The sequence below is a fragment of the Crocuta crocuta genome, unplaced genomic scaffold, assembly GCF_008692635.1.
Source record: "Crocuta crocuta isolate KB4526 unplaced genomic scaffold, BGI_CrCroc_1.0 scaffold322, whole genome shotgun sequence".
Taxonomy (NCBI): domain Eukaryota; kingdom Metazoa; phylum Chordata; class Mammalia; order Carnivora; family Hyaenidae; genus Crocuta; species Crocuta crocuta.
Window position 1 is genome coordinate 3,274,615 of NW_027532592.1, and position 15,991 is coordinate 3,290,605.

At 55.4% G+C, this 15,991-nt stretch overlaps 1 protein-coding gene across 2 annotated transcripts in view; it reads right to left on the bottom strand.

Moving 5' to 3' along the window:
• EPHX1 (epoxide hydrolase 1) overlaps positions 1-15,991 on the bottom strand; it is a 23,089-nt gene that overhangs the window by 6,019 nt on the left and 1,079 nt on the right. Inside the window, exons 1-6 of one of the 2 annotated variants that reach the window (XM_077779926.1) lie at positions 15,580-15,663; positions 9,741-9,928; positions 7,490-7,670; positions 1,170-1,397; positions 632-761; positions 63-268 (exon numbers count right to left, since the gene is read on the bottom strand). In XM_077779926.1, the coding sequence (XP_077636052.1) occupies positions 63-268; positions 632-761; positions 1,170-1,397; positions 7,490-7,670; positions 9,741-9,923 (928 nt within the window). In that variant the 5' untranslated portion in view covers positions 9,924-9,928; positions 15,580-15,663. Of the gene's footprint in view, positions 1-62; positions 269-631; positions 762-1,169; positions 1,398-7,489; positions 7,671-9,740; positions 9,929-15,579; positions 15,664-15,991 lie in introns of those variants that run through there. The other variant, XM_077779927.1, reaches the window with a different exon arrangement.

Consider the following 15,991-nt stretch of genomic DNA (forward strand, 5'->3'; position numbering starts at 1 on the left):
TCAGTCCCAGCACGTCCCTACTCCCCCACCCCCCGCGCTGCGCAGCCCGAGCACACGCTCACCCACAGTGTCGGGCTTAGTGCTCTGGATGTGCATGTAGCCGCTCTCCCGCATTGACTGGTAGAAAATCTTCTCCTTGATGGGGCACATCAGTTCCATATCCCTCTCGGTGTAGCCAAAAAGCCTCGGGCAATGCCGTGCCAGGAAGAGGGTCAGCATGCCACCATTTAGAAGGAAAGCCATGTTCAAGTGCAGGCCTTTCACGTGGCTAAGGGCAGAGAGCAGCTGATGAGGCTGGTGTCAGGGCCAGCAGGAGGCGGAGGAGGGTGTTGGGGCGGGGGTGGGGGGGAATACAGAGTTGCCAGAAAGTTCTGGTCGCTCCCAGGGTTCTGACGTTCCCCTCCTCTATCTGTCCCTCTCTGCTGGGGCACCTGGCCCAGAGTCACCACCCCTGCGTGATACCGAACAGAGAGAATCTCCGTCAACCAGCTCCAGGTGCACCTGGGTGACGGGGACCCTCTGTCCTCTCCCCCTAGGCCCACAGACACCCCGCCCAGTGGCCCGTGGCAGGCAGATCGCATCGACCTACGCAGACGGCTACCTCGCCGGGGCCGTGCACCCTCACACTCACCTGGGCACCATCTGGGCCATGTTGGTGCAGATCAGGGCCCCCCAGTCCCCGCCCTGAATGTAGAATTCCTGGAAGCCCAGCCGTAGCATCAGTTTATAAAAGATCCTGGCGGTGACCACTGTGTTCAAGCCTGGTACGAAGGGGAGGGAGAGCAGAGTCACAGGAAGTCCCTCCCTGGGTGCTCTTGGGCTCCTGTGAAATTCCTCACACACCCCTGTGCCTCCCTGCTGGGTGACAGCTCACAGGAGGAGAGGACAGTCATCCTGGGGCGCAATGGTGGTGTGGCCAGTGCCCAGCAGAGGGCGTGCCTGGCATCTGTGTGACAGGGAGGGGCAGTGAGGGGACAGCCAAGCAGTGAGGGCACGATGGGCTCAGGCCGGCACCTATGGGACTTGGTCACAGGATGGCCCGGCTGTGGGGAGCTCCCGAGGGCACAAGGGTCCAGGCCCCGGGTGAGCCCTGGTCGCCAACACCACTCTGCCCACCGCTCACCCGCCGCAGCCCTCAGGGCCTGGGAACACCCCGGCAGCCCCCGTACCCTTCTTAGAGGCTGCCTCTGAGAAGCTGTAGCCGGGGATGGAAGGGCAGATGACCTCAAACACATGCTCATCACTCAGGCCGTGGTTGGCGGGGTCGGTCAGGAGGGGGATGATCTTATAGAACTCGTAGAAGGAGCCAGGCCAACCGTGCACCATCAGTAAGGGCTTCGGGGTGCAGCCAGACCGCGGCTGGGGGGGCTTCACGTGGACGAAGTGGATGTCCAGCCCTGGGGAGACGGAGCACAGTCAGGCGGGCAGGGGACAGGGCGCCCGCTCAGGCTCTGCACCCTCCGAGCTTGGGCAGCGGGTGCTGGCGCCCCCAGGGCCTCTCGGTGCCAACCGCAGTAACAGCCACCAACGCTGGCTGGTGCCTGCATGGGCCTCCAGCTGCACGGCGACCCTCCCGGCCTTCGCAGCTGCCCGGTGAGGCTCGGACGCGGCCAGGACCCCTTCCCATCTGCACATGAGCCCTGTGAGGGCTCCTCGCGCACCGCTGTTTCCAGAGCCCACGGCAGTTCCTGGCTCTTCGTGGAGCTCCGCGAACACTGTGTAATGATTTCAAGATGGGGGGTGGGAGGGCGCCTGGGGGCCCAGTCGGTGGGGCGTTCGACTTCGACTTGGGTCACCATCTTGTGTTTCGTTGGTTCGAGCCCCCTGTCGGGCTCTGTGCTGACAGCTCCAGGCCTGGAGCTGCTTCAGATTCTGTGTCTCCCTCTCACTCTGCCCCTCCCCCGCTCACACTCTCTCTCAAGAATAAATAAATATTAAAAAAATTTTTTAATAAAAAATAAAAAAAGATAAAGATGGGTGTGTGTGCACAGCTGGCTCAGTGGGTAGAGCCTGCGACTCTTGATCTCAGAGTTATGAGTTCGAGCCCCATGCTGGGTGTAGAGGTGGCTTAAAAATAAAATCTTGGGGCGCCTGGGGGGCTTGGTTGGTTAAGCGTCCAACTTCGGCTCAAGTTGTGATCTCACAGTTTGTTCGTGAGTCCAAGCCCCGCATCGTGCTCTCTGCTATCAGTGCAGAACCTGCTTGGGATCCTCCATGTCCCTCTCTCTCCCCATCCTGTGCACACGCTCTTTCTTTCTCAAAACAAATATATAAACTTAAAAAAAAGTTAAAATAAATCTTTAAAAAATAATAAATAAAAAATATATAGAATAGTGTTTGCAAGTTCAACTCAAATGTTTAATCTAGAACTAGGTTTTTAAAGTTGTAACTTTAAGACTAATTTTAAGCATAAGCCAATTGTTGCTCTGCCTCTTGGGAGATTTGGATGTCTGCCGTCACGAGCCTTGCAAGAGGACCTAAGTCACGTACAAGCCCATGTGCATGCAGGTCCTTGCGTGTCATTTCCATGGGCTGTGGGTCGGCTGCCTGGTGCCAGACTGCCTGACTTCCTCGTGTTGACTTGGGTCACTGTTGCCCCAGCTCCTCAAAGTTCATCTAGCAGATGCTGCTGGGGAACCTCCTGTAGCCAGGCATTCTGCGGGGGCTGGGGACACACAGCCCGAGAACAGGGTCGCTGCCTCCACTCAGGGGTGACGCCCATCATTACAGCACATGACAAGGGGTTCTGTTAAAGAGGAGGCTCTAGGAGTCCTGGGCGCCCATATGCTGCCTGGGAGCGTGACGGAAGGCTTCCTGGAGGAGGTGGCATCTAAGCTTAATGAATAGGAGCTTATCCCTCATGTGGAGAAGGTGGTCCGGGAGGAGGGAATAGCATGTTCAAACCGCAGAGGGGAGACATGTTAAAGGGCTATTCCCTTCCAGCGACCAGCATGACCCCTGGCTCACATCACAGCTGAAACACTGTAGGAGCTGCAAAGGGGGTGACTGACGTCACTGAGTCGTCCGGACAGCGGCCTGCTGTGGCTGCACCCAAGCGCCGCTCAGGCCCGTCTCCCCCCGCCGGCGGCCTGGCCCGGGCCCAGAGAACCTCCTGGCTCCCCGGCCTGGGTGGTCCAGGAGGGCCCCCTCTTCTCCGCTGCCCACGGTCTTCGACACTCACACTCCGGACCTTCTGGGGTCCTCTCTGCCCCTGCCCCTGGGCTCCGGCCTCTGGGGGTACAGGCAGGGCCTGCAGAGAGGACAGTGTCTCTGATCACAGGGAGGCTGAGCTTCGGGGCCCTCTTCCCTTCACCCGCAGCCTCTGTCCCAGCTGGGCACTGGGCCAGGACGCCCCTACTCAAGCCCCCTCACCCCCCGCCAGGCCTGGGCCCAGCTCTGCTCCTGGGTTCTGAGCCCACAGCCTGGGCCTGGGGCACCTGGGGCTCCACAGACCTGCCAGGAAACAGGGATGGCTTCCTGTTAACGTCTTTCTTCATTTTTTAAAAAAGTTTATTTATTTATTTTTGAGAGAGAGCACGTGCAAGCAGGGGAGAGACAGAGACGAGAGAGAGAGAACCCCAAGCAGGCTCTGCGCTGACAGCGCAGAGCTGGACGCAGGGCTCAAACCCATAAACAACGAGATCATGACCTGAGCTGAAACCAAGAGTTGGACGCTCAACCCACTGAGCCACCCAGGTGCCCCTTCGTTTTTAAAATTCAAATATTTAGGGGCACCTGCGTGGCTCAGTGGGTTAAGTGTCCGACTTCGGCTCAGGTCATGATCTCACTGTTCGTGAGTCTGAGCCCCGCGTCGGGCTCTGTGCTGACAGCTCAGAGCCTGGAGCTGCTTCAGATTCTGTGTCTCCCTCTCTCTGACCCTCCCCTGTTAGCACTCTGTCTCTCTCAAAAGTAAAATAAACATCAAAATAATTCAAATATTTAAAATTCAAAAAGGATACAAGGAAACAGTGAAAAGTCAGCCTCGGTCTCGGCCTGTCCCCCGCCAGCGGTCCCCTCCCCGGGGACAGCTTCCAGGGACCGCTGTCCGCATGCCAGCGCGGGCGGGAATGCGTGGGTTTCCCCTTAACTTCACACTCAGAGAAAAGGCGACAATCTGAATCCTAAATGCCCGCGCGTCGGGCAGCGCGTTCCAGAGGAGGTAAGGTTTGCTACGAACAGGAAGGAGTACGTTCAGCAACGCAGAAGGGCCCGCGGGAAACGCTGCTAAGTGGAAAAACATGGTTCCAAAATAGAATGTACGTAGGGTTCTATTTTTGCTCGGAGAAAGTTAGGATCTGTGAGCATTTTGTAAACCATCTGCACCGTCTTAGCCCAGGGGAGCCTAGGGAGACATGAAAAGGAAGCGTAATGGGATGTCTGGGACGGGGGCCCAGGGACAGAAACGGAACGTTAGGTAGACTCAGGAAATCTGAGCCATATTCCATTGGCTGTGGACGCTGTGTTATGTTTACAGCGAGGGAAATCCTGGCCTCGGTGACAACAGGTGAAGCTAGAGGACGTCATGCTAAGCGAAATAAGCCAGTCACAGGAGGACAGATGCTGTGTGACTGACTCCCGGGGTCCCAGTCGTGGAGCTCACGGGAGCTGGGGACACAGTGAGGTGCTCAGTCCCGGCACCAAGTCCCAGTTACCCCAGGTGAGCACCTTCTAGGTACCCGCTGTCCGCCAGGATCTCACACTTCCCTACTTGTGACGAGGGCGGCCTCGCGCTAAATGTTCTTACTACTATAGAATCTTAAAAATAAAGGTGTTTTTAAAACGAAGGGAGTCTGAATAGATTGTGGATGTTAGTGGAGGTATTAACATATCAGTACTGGTTCATTTGTTGTGACAAATGTATCAGACTATACGGTTAACGGTAAAGGGGGGCTGGGAGCCGGGGGAGACGGGGAACTTCCTGGACCATCCTCACTATTTTTCTGTAGATTTGAAATTGTTCCAAGGGGCTGAGGGTCTGATTCTTGATTTCAGCTCAGGTCGTGATCTCACGGTTCATGGGTTTGAGCTCCACGTCAGGCTCCCCACTGAGCGCGGAGCCTGCTCGGTATTCTCTCTCTCCCTCTCTCTCTCCGCCCCTCCCCGGCTTGCTCTCTATCTCATTCTCCCAAAATAAGTAAACATTTTGCATAAATAAATAAATAAATAAATAATTCTGGGGTTAAAATAAGCTTTTCCAACAGATGAATGGAACACAATCAAAATAAACCTAGACATATACAGCCAGCTAATCTTTGACAAGGGAGCCAAGAATGCTCTACGGAGAGAAGACAGTCTCTTCAATAAATGGCGCTGGGGTAACTGGATGGTCACATGGAAAAAGGTGAGACTAGACCCCTACCTCACACCACTCACAGAGATTAACTTGAAATGGATCAACGACTTAAATGTAAGACCTGAAACCATGAAACTTCCAGAAGGAAACAGACACAGAGCTCTCTGAGGCGGGTCTTGGTCACGGTCTCTTGGAGAGGACACACGCTGAAGCAACTAGCAAAAATAGCCTCGGGGCTACACCCAGCGAAAAGGCTTCTGTGCAGCAAAGGGAAGCATCAACAAAGTGGAGAGACCGCCTGTGGGATGGGAGAAACTATGTGCAGACCATACCTTCGATCAGGGGTTAATCTCCAAAATACATAGAGAACTCACACGACTCAATAGAAGAAAAACAAATAACTCCATTAAAACAATGGGCAAAGGACCTGAATAGACACTTCTCCAAAGAAGGCACCCAACAGTCAGCAGACACATGAAAAGATGCTCGCCATCACTCATCATCAAGGAAATACGAATTAAAGCCACAATGAGATGTCATCTCACACTTGTTAGAAGGGCCATGATCAGAAAGACAAGGGGCGCCCTGCTCTCTCTCAAGATAAATAAATGAACTTAAAAAAAAAAAAAAAAGACAAGAGATACCAAGTGTTGGCAAGGAGGCAGATAAAAGGGAACCCTCATGCACTGCTGCTTGGCGGGAATGCAAACTGGTGCAGACATTCTAGAAAACAGTATGGAGATTCCTCAAAGAATGAAAACTGAAATATGGCCCACTAATTCCGTTTCTGGGAATATATAAAAAACAAACAATGGGGGCGCCTGGGTGGCTCAGTCGGTTAAGTTTCTGACTCTTGATTTTGGCTCAGGTCATGACCTCGAGTTTCATGAGATCGAGCCCTGAGTCAGGCTCTGTGCCGACAGCATGGAGCCTGCTTGGGATGCTCTCTCTCTCTCTCTCTCTCTCTCTCTCTCTCAAAAAATAAAATAAATAAATAAACTTTAAAAAAAAAAAAAAAGAATGGGCGCCTGGTGGCTCAATCGGTTTAGTGTCCGACTTCGGCTCAGGTCATGATCTCACGGTTCGTGGGTTCAAGCCCCCCATCGGGCTCTGTGCTGACAGCTCAGAGCCTGGAGCCTGTTTCAGATTCTGTATCTCCCTCTCTCTCTGACCCTCCCCTGCTCACACTGTCTCTCTCTCTCTCAGAAATTAATAAAAAACGTTAAAAAAAAAACCGAGGAAGCCTATCATTTATGACAACATGGATGGACCTTGAAGGCAGTGAGCTAAGTGAAATAAAGCAGAGAAACAAGTACGGTGCGATCTCATTCAGATGTGGGATCTAAAGGAAAATGAAATCTGAAATCATAGAAGAGACCAGCAGTGGAGGCTACCAGGGGAGGGGAGGGAGCTGGGGGAAGGAGGTCGGAAGGTTGGGACCCCAGGTCAAGGTGAGTGAGCTCCGGGGACGAACGTCCAGCCCAGTGACTGCAGCGGACGCCGCTGTGGGTACGCAGGGAAGTTAAGAGAAGTCCTGAGAGCCCAGAGCGGGGAGAAACGGTTTTTCTCTCCTTGGATCGTATCTACAGGAGCCGCTGGATGGGAGCTGAACCCCCCCCACCCCTGTGGCAGTCATTTCACAGCGACATCAATCACACCCTCTACTCCATGCCTCCAACTTCCATGGCGACGGCTGTCAGTTACTTCTAGGGAAATCTGGGGGGAAATGCTTTTCCGCCAAGGAAACTATTCCCTTGCCCCAAACTATCTTGAGGTCACCTTGCCAAGCCAGTTTGGGGAGGTCCCTTCCCTCCCAGGTGATGCCGAGGGACAGGGTAGGACACGAGGTCCCGACCCGCAGACAGGGGCAGTGTCATGGACTCGAAACCCTCACCGGGGTGGAGCAGACGGGGCCCAGGCAGGCCCAGAGCCACTCTCCCTCCCCAAGGCTGTTCCATCACTGGACCAGAGTCTGCGTATCTCAGGCTGTCGAGTTACTGATGTGCTTTCTGGTCTCCCTCTAACGCCCCCTGGATTTGTGCGGACGCTGCATTCTCTTTGCCCAGTGAGGTCAGCCTGCAAATACACCCAAGGCCCAGGAACTGGATTCTGAGCTGGGCCTGCGTCCCACCCGGCATCTACGAAGGCGGCTCTGGAGACCTACAGCCCCCGCCAGCTGGTGTTCTGGAAACATACCTTCAATCTTGGTCTTGAAGTGAGGGTACCTGTTGAGAGTCTCCACCTGCTTCCTCCAGTCAAATTCGTTCCTCCAGTAGGAAAGGACTTTCTTCAGGTAGTTGGAGTTGAAGCCATAGTGGAAGCGGCTGTCCTCCAAAGGTGGGGTCAGGCGCGTCCCGTCCAGTCTCTGGTGTAAGTCCTGAGGCAAACGCGGGACCCCAGGGAGAGAGCATGGGTGGGGCAGAGCACAAAAGCAGGTTTGTTTCCAGAAGACGGAGCAAGGCCCGCGGCCACAAGACACTGGGACCGCAGAGGCAAAGCCGAGTCCCTCGGAGGGGGTGGGGTCTGCTGGGCCGCACAGGTGCGCTCGGGGTTGTCTGGTTTTCCCTGGAAGGAACCTCGCTTCCCATGACCGTGGCTGTTCCCAAAGCCTATGTCCTTCACCCTCGACTTCACGCTTACGTCTCCTCTTTGGTCTTAAGCGCGCGAACGCTACGCGTCTTTAATGGATCTAGGCTCGCTGTGGGGGGGACCAGCAAACGTTTTTTAAGAGGCCAGACAATATAAATATCTTAGGCCTCTTCTGGTGGCAGCTGGCCCACTCTGTCGTTGTGGTGTGGACGCAGCCATGGGCAAGATGTGGACGAGTGGCCATGGCCCTGTTCCAATAAAACTTTATTGGTAGACACTGATGTTTGAACGCTGTGTGGCTTTCATGTGTCACGAGACATTGTTCTTTTTATGTTTTCAGCCCTTTTAAAGGTGTAAAAGCTATTCTTAACACAGGGGCTGTATAAACAGGGGACAGGATAGATCTGTCCCAGGGCTGCGGTTTGCGGACGCGGGTTACATGCTGTAACTCAGCTGGGCTGAGAGGAGGGACCAGGGCGAGCATCAGCCTAGACCAGCCCCGGGCTGGCGGGTGAGCATCAGGCAAGGGGTGTCCTGCCTAGCACCCGGGCTCGCAGGTTTTGGACGGACGTTCTAGACTCCGAGTCTGGGAACCCACGAAAGGTGTTGTCCTCAGCCTGGTTTCTCTTGGGTGCAGCCCAGTGTCTGCTCCGTGCTCCCTTCCCCCTCAGAACACTCACGACTTGGGCACTTCTGAAGTCACGTGCCCGTTAGTCTCTCAGTTACCATTTCTCCATGCACATCCCTTCCTCCGCCATGGGACTAGGGGCTACTTGAGGGTGGGACCCTCTCTGCTCCGAACACCCAGCCCAGTGTCCACATACACCACATGGCCAGACATGCACACAGTGGGTGGGGACGTCCGGGTTCCCCTCCCGGCCCAGCTACACACACACACACACACACACACACACACACACACACACACACACACACACCCTGCACGTCCCAGCTGGCTCCAGCGTGCGGCTGGGGGCTAGGCTCTGGGGCGTGATGGACCCGAGTCTAAACCCTGCCTATACCTCGGTNTGAAGTCACGTGCCCATTAGTCTCTCAGTTACCATTTCTCCGTGCACATCCCTTCCTCCGCCATGGGACTAGGGGCTACTTGAGGGTGGGACCCTCTCTGCTCCGAACACCCAGCCCAGTGTCCACATGCACCACATGGCGAGACATGCACACAGTGGGTGGGGACGTCCGGGTTCCCCTCCCTGCCCAGCTACACACACACACACACACCCTGCACGTCCCAGCTGGCTCCAGTGTGCGGCTGGGGGCTAGGCTCTGGGGCGTGATGGACCCGAGTCTAAACCCTGCCTATACCTCGGTCACCTTGGGTGAAAAGCTTCAATTGCTGCATGTGCAGAGGGATCGAGGGTCCCGCCTCCTACGGGGACTGAATGTGGCCTCCAGCAGCTGCCACACAGCAGGTGCATCGCCGATGCTGGCCCTGCGGCAGCTTCTCTGGACCCCAGCGTCTGATGACACCATGGCCCTGCTTCTCACTCAGGACCCTGCCCAAGCCCTGATGATGACCTGCTCGCTTTCTCTTTCCCCAGCTAAACTCATTCACTTTGAGGAGAGCGCAAAGGAGGAGGAAGTGGCTGCTTTCTGACTCATGAGGCGCGTGCCCAGGGCCAGCTGGCACCGCCCCCAACCCGGGTGCTACTGGGCTTTGGGCAGGGGAAGGAGGAACAGAGGAGTGGGGTGGGCAGAGGGGACAGGGTGGGGACAGCAGGANACCCGCACCCGGCCGGTGGGAGCAGAGGGGAGGGAAGCCCACTCCCGGCCTCACGGGGAACACAGACGGGCCCCCGCCCTCCCCTCTGCCCAGCCCTGCCTGGAGAAGGCACCTTACCTTGATCTCCTCATCCGAGGTCTCCACCTTGAAAGGGCGGATGCTCTCGTCCTCCGGGGCTGTGGGCCGCGCCCCAGGGCCCCACCACCCGTCTTCAAGGGGTAGCATCTCATTCTTGTCCCAAGAAACAAACCAGTAGACGACGAAGGCCAGCACGGAGGCGAGGAGAATTTCCAGCCACATGATTCCTGGGAGAGTGCGGGGCGTCCGTCAGCCGCAGAGACCCCCGGGCTGGAGACCCCAATCCCCACCTCCTCTCCTACCCGGCCCTTGACTGTGTGTCCTTGTGACCTAAAAAAAGAGTATGAGCTCATGGAAGAAGCAGAAAACAGTAGGGAAAAGACAAGAGTCCTGGCGATCATACTGTGCTGTGAAATTCATTCACTGAATTGAGAAAATACCACCACAGGGCGGCTTCTCATGGCCCTGCATGGGGGGACTGCACTTCTGAGGCCTCTCGTTTCTCTGTGGGGCCTTCTGCTCGATACTTCTGGAAGCTTCTCTCCACCCTCGTGTGTGTACCCCACCCCCAGGGATGCTGGGCTCCGGAGGCTCCACCTCTTGTTGTTTCTGGGAGGGGCCTGTCCCCTGTAGGGTCTCATCAAAGGCCAGGCTCGCTCGGTTTGGGCCAGGGGAGTGTCAGGGGCAGTGAACCTGGCCACAAGGCTCAGCCGTATTTTTTTTTTTTAATGTTTTATTTATTTCTAGGAGAGAGAGAGACACACACAGCATGAGCAGGGGAGGGTCAGAGAGAGAGGGAGTCACAGACTCTGAAACAGGCTCCAGGCTCTGAGCTGGCAGTCAGCACAGAGCCCGACGCGGGGCTCGAACCCACGAACCGCGAGATCATGACCTAAGCGAAAGCTGGATGCCCAACTGACTAAGCCACCCAGGTGCCCCACAGCCATATTTTTCAAACAGCTTTTTTTTTTTTTTTTTTATGTTTTATTTCTTTCTGAGAGAGAGAAACAGCATGAGCAGGGGAGGGGCAGAGAGAGAGGGAGACACAGAATCCAAAACAGGCTCCAGGCTCTGAGCTAGCTGTCAGCACAGAGTCCAACGTGGGGCTCAAACCCACGAACCGTGAGATCATGACCTGAGCTGAAGTCGGACGCTTAACCGACTGAGCGACCCAGGCGCCCCTTTTTCAAACAGCTTTACTGAGGCATCATTCGCGTGCCATATAATTCACCCACTTAAAGTGTTCAATCTGGGGATAGTCAGTGTAGACAGACAGGTGTGGCCATCGCCCGGGCTAGAGGACATTTCTATCATAAGAGAGACCCCTAGTCTTCAGGCCCCAGCCCCTCATTGCCACCCCAGGCAGCCACGAATCCACGTTCTGTCTGCGGACTTACCTAGCACGGCTCACGTGAGCTCTCTCAATCCCCGTGTGTCCCACTTCCCGTCCTTCCTCAGAAGAGACAGAAAGAGGAGCTTGGGGGGCGCCTGGGGGACTCACTCGGTGGAGGGTCCGACTCAATTTCGGCTCAGGTCATGGTCTCCCGGTCATGAGATCAGCCCTCGAGTTAGGTTCTGCACTGATAGCAAGGAGCCTGCTTGGGTCTCTCTCTCTCTCTCTCTCTCTCTGCCCCTCCCTTGCTCATATGTGCGCTCTCTCTCAAAATAAATAAACATTTACCAAGAAAGAATGAATGAAAGAGAGGAGAAGGAAGGAAGGAAGGAAGGAAGGAAGGAAGAAAAAGGTACAAAGGAAGGAAAGAAGGAAGGAAGGAACGAACGAAGGAAGGAAAATAAAGAAAGAGCGGGGACGCTAGCAGCCTCGGTCCTGCCGCGAGGAGACTCAAGTAAGACGTCTCTCTTTAAGGGGCGAGGACGCGTGGAGGGCGCCGTCGGAACTGCATGGCGGCGACTCCTGGAGAGAAATCCACATCTGGCAGCAGACTCGCCTACCACCTCCCGGGAGCGTGGGCGGAATCTACTAGAACCAGAACCGGACATTCATACGCACATGACACGGGTGACTGCAGATGGTGCCAAACCAAACAGGCCAGACCCAAATGTGCACCCGCCGTGGGGCTCCCTTTACCCAGAGGACGGGTTACACAGAACCGTCACTGCCCACGAGAGATCAGAACACGTTTCCTCTGGGGACGGGGCCGGCACCCACNGGGCAGAGACACCTGATGCGCCAGGCCTGAGCAGGTGCAGGACACAACTCAGGAGCGCGTGGGGTCGTCGCCGCAGGGGTGACGGTGGTCACGGCCCTCTGAGCCTGCACGCTGCCCATCAAGTGCGGCCACCTGCCCGCGTTCTGACTCTACACAGCAGGATCTGTTGACTCGGAGCCTGCCTCCTGCAACGTAAGGGCTCGAAGCATAGGAGGTCAAGTCCGGCAGGTGCTTACCGTCACCCGCCAACGGCTAGAGCGAAGGTAGTATTTCTGTCCGGCTCGGGGCAAAAATACAAGCTTTAAAACGTACAATTCATTTGAGGATTGGTCCTAAGAGCAGAAATCAACTCTTGTGACTTGCATGTGGCCTGTGAGGCACCAGGAAGTCACTCGTTCTTTGTAAGTAAGAGATTCGGATCGGGGCCTTGGGAGAGGAAAGACGAACTTCCTTGTTGGACCAGAGATTACTGCAGCAGACATGGCCATGACCATGAGCCCGGCCCCTTGCAGGCAAGGGAGGGGAGTCACAGCCCCGTACCTGCGGAGCTCAGGCTCTGGTGGGACAGACAGACAGATGAACAAACAAGCTACGTCCACAGACGGAGGAGAAGCGTGCAAACATGGCAGTGGTTAAGTGCGGCACAACGGCTGCCTGGAGGAGGCGGACCCGAGCAGAGGTTTAAGGATAACTGGGAGGTTACCAGGCAGGAAGAAAGTGCGCCGTGTAAGCAAGGAGCTTCTAGGATCCACATGCGAGTTCGGCGTAGACGCGGACGCTTAGGAACTTTGGGCTGCACTCTTTCCATTTCTACCTGGACCGCCCAAAACGGGTCCCGCTTTGGTCACCTGTTCCTTTTCCACGATGAAGCCAGGAGTTTTAACTCAGAAATCGGGTTTGCCGTTCAGAGGAGCCTTCAGTGAATTATAAGCTGAGACTCTGGAGCGAGGGAGGAAGTGTACTTGGGGAGAGGAGCACGGCGTGGCTGCGTGAGAAAAAGGTGGCCTGGGCAGGCTTCTCAGAACGTGGCACCCTCGCCCGGCTGCCCGCAGTGAGCGGGCCGCTCAGCAAACATGCCTTCGGACCGAGACACAGGGCGGCAGAGCCTGCCAGCTCAATTCTCCCCTTCCGTCCTGGCAACGGAATTGTTGCCAAAGCCTAGCTCAGCGCTACATTCCTGCCGCTCCCTGCGGCTCAGGAGCGAGCTGAGGGTTTGAGGGAGGATTAGGTGCTGACAGAGCTGTGTGTTTGAGGCAGAGCCACCCCTGGCCCAGACGGTAACTTTGTGTGAATTAGGAAAAGACCCCCGTTCTTCAGAACGCTGTCAGAAAATTAACCCAATCTGCTGCTTTTGTCCTAGGATGCCTCATTGCTATTTTCTAGAAAGTGCTTGTAAATAAATTTACAAATCCACCATGTGGATGCCGTGTGTGGCATCCTCTAAGATTGTGTAGTGCACAACTTGCACAAGTGTGCAGGGGTCTTGCACGTGTGTGGAAGACTGGAAAGAGCCCGGATTCGGCTGGGAAGCACGCACCTTTTGGCCTTCCCCCTTCCTCCTTCATGCTTCCTGGGACACAGATGTGATGCCTGGACTCTGGTAGCCATTTTGGGCCATGAGGTGATCTTGAGAGAGGTCAGCACTAGGACGATGATGGAAAATTGGTTCCTGCTGACCGTGGGACTACTTACTCCTAAACACCCTTTGTGTGACAGGGAAACACGTTTCTACACTGTTTAAGCCACTGATGCTTTGAGTTCTCTATTATACAAAGCCTAACACTGTCCTCACTAATTGAAAAAGTCAGGGGGAGAAGTATATATCCAGCTCCCCATGGATGAACTCTCAACAACAAATGCTCAGTCTTCAAAATTGCCTTTTCTTTTTTTAAAGATTTTATTTTTAAGTAACCAACATGGGGCTCGAACTCACAACCCTGAGATCAAGAGTTGCACACTCCACGGACTGAGCCAGCCAGGAGCCCCTCTCTCCAGAGCACTGACCTCTGTTAACATACAATGTCGTCTGTACCGGAAGACCCAACCCCACCGCAGCTGGTCTCTCCCTTTGCTCTCGGTAGAAGGGTAAGACTGGCCACAACCAGAGCGTCCACCAGCCGGGGACGAGATAAGGTGTGATTGATTCACAGAACGAATCTGGGGCATGCCGCCTCAACGGTGCCCCTTCGGTGTAGTGATTATTTTAAGTAAAAGTCACTTAAGAAACAGCCGGCACATGGGCTGGAGACTGCCCGCCATCCTCGAGAGCAGGAAACAAACATCCCCCATGAAAAATGCTCTTCCTGCTGTAAGAAGTGAAAAGACACCCTTATCACCAGCGATGGGGCCTTGAACGCCGAGAATGCTGTGCAAACAAACCTGCCGTGTGTCTCTAACCTACTGCCATTTCCTTAGAGTTCCTGCTGGTTAAGGCCTGTGAGGACCTGGAACCGGTCAAGCCCTTGCAGATGCGTTGTCGCTTTGTCTAAAACATATACAAACTCGGGGCGCCTGGGTGGCTTAGTCGGTTGAGCATCCAACTTCGGCTCAGGTCATGATCTTGTGGTTGTGGGTTTGAGCCCCGCGTCGGGCTCTGTGCTGACAGCCAGCTCAGAGCCTGGAGCCTGTTTTGGATTCTGTGTCTCCCTCTCTCTCTGACCCTCCCCTGCTCATGCTGTCTCTCGCTCTCAGAAATAAATAAAAACATTAAAAAAAAAGTATACAAACTCTTTGCTTGGGCATTTCTCTGGGTCTCAATTTCCTTACTGGGACTCCGTGCACGCGTAATAAATCTTTGGGGCTTTTTCCTCCTGTTAATCTGTCCTGTGTAAATTGAATTCTTTGTCCAGCCAAAGGCCTGGAGGGAAGAGATGCTCCTTCCCTACGCCACGCAGGTTTAAAGGGAAAAAAGGAGGCAAGCTCTGTGCGGCTCTGGAACGCTCTCCCTGATGAACAGTGAGGACAGCAGAGAGCGGAAACGTGTGCATGATAAACGGGCCCACTTGCGCGGCCGAGGGTCCCACCTGCCAAAGACCGTCGGGGAGTCCGTCCCACNGCCCTCAACGAGGGAACACACTGTCAAAATGAGCTTTTGTGCCTTGGGAAAAAAAATCATTTTTTAAAATGTTTGTTTACTTTTGAGAGAATGAGAGAGAGAGAGAGAGAGAGAGCAAGCGAGAGCACAAGCGGGGAGGGGCAGAGAGAGGGAGACACAGAATCTGAAGCACGCTCCAGGCTCCGAGCTGTAGGCACAGAGCCCAACGTGGGGCTCAAACCCACCTACCGCAAGATCAGGACCTGAGCCGAAGTCAGATGCTTAACCGACTGAGCCCCCCAGGTGCCGCCAAAAATCTTTAACCAAAAGCGTGTACTATCTACTCAAAACAAAACAATTATACATTTTTATAACAGTTACGACGGTGAGGGTGCCGTCTTCCCTGCGGCCCCACTGAGCGGTGCATCAGACGCCCTCCCCACACAAAACACGCTCGGGCAGCTGTGGCTGGGACTCTGCTGGGTGACTTTCTAGTGGCCAAGAACCCGCCGGGGGAAAGGACGATCCAGAAGCCAGTGGGTAAAGGAACCTGGCTGTGGGGACAGAGAACCGGTGTCCAAGTGGGGCCTTCCTGTCCGCGAACGAGGCTCCCGCCGTCCCCCCTGCACGTCTGTGTTCCTCACCGAGACCCCGGCCGCCACCGCCGCCTCACCTGTTCCTGAGCATCTCAACACCCCTCGGGTGCGTCTGCGATGGCGCTGTGACCTTGTCCCGCTGGGCTTCTTTTTCGGGGGTTCCCTCACCACAGCCCCCCCAATGCCAAGCCAAGAGCCCAGGCGACGTCTCTGAAACCCCCTCCTTCGTCTCACCCCCGGGGATCCAGTCAACCGGCAAGTTTCAAAGGCCATCTCAAATCCACCTGCAAGGCCGTCTCCCCCGGACCAGAGCAGAGGCCCAGAACGGTCCCCTCACATGGGCTCTGCCCCCCACACCCCACCCCTGCACGCTCTGTGGCCAGAGGACTTTCTGCGAGTAGGAGCCTGACCACGCACATCGCTTGGGGAAACCCCGGGAGTGCCTCCGGCTGACACTGGCTGGCCCTTCAGGGCCGGTTAGCTCTGACC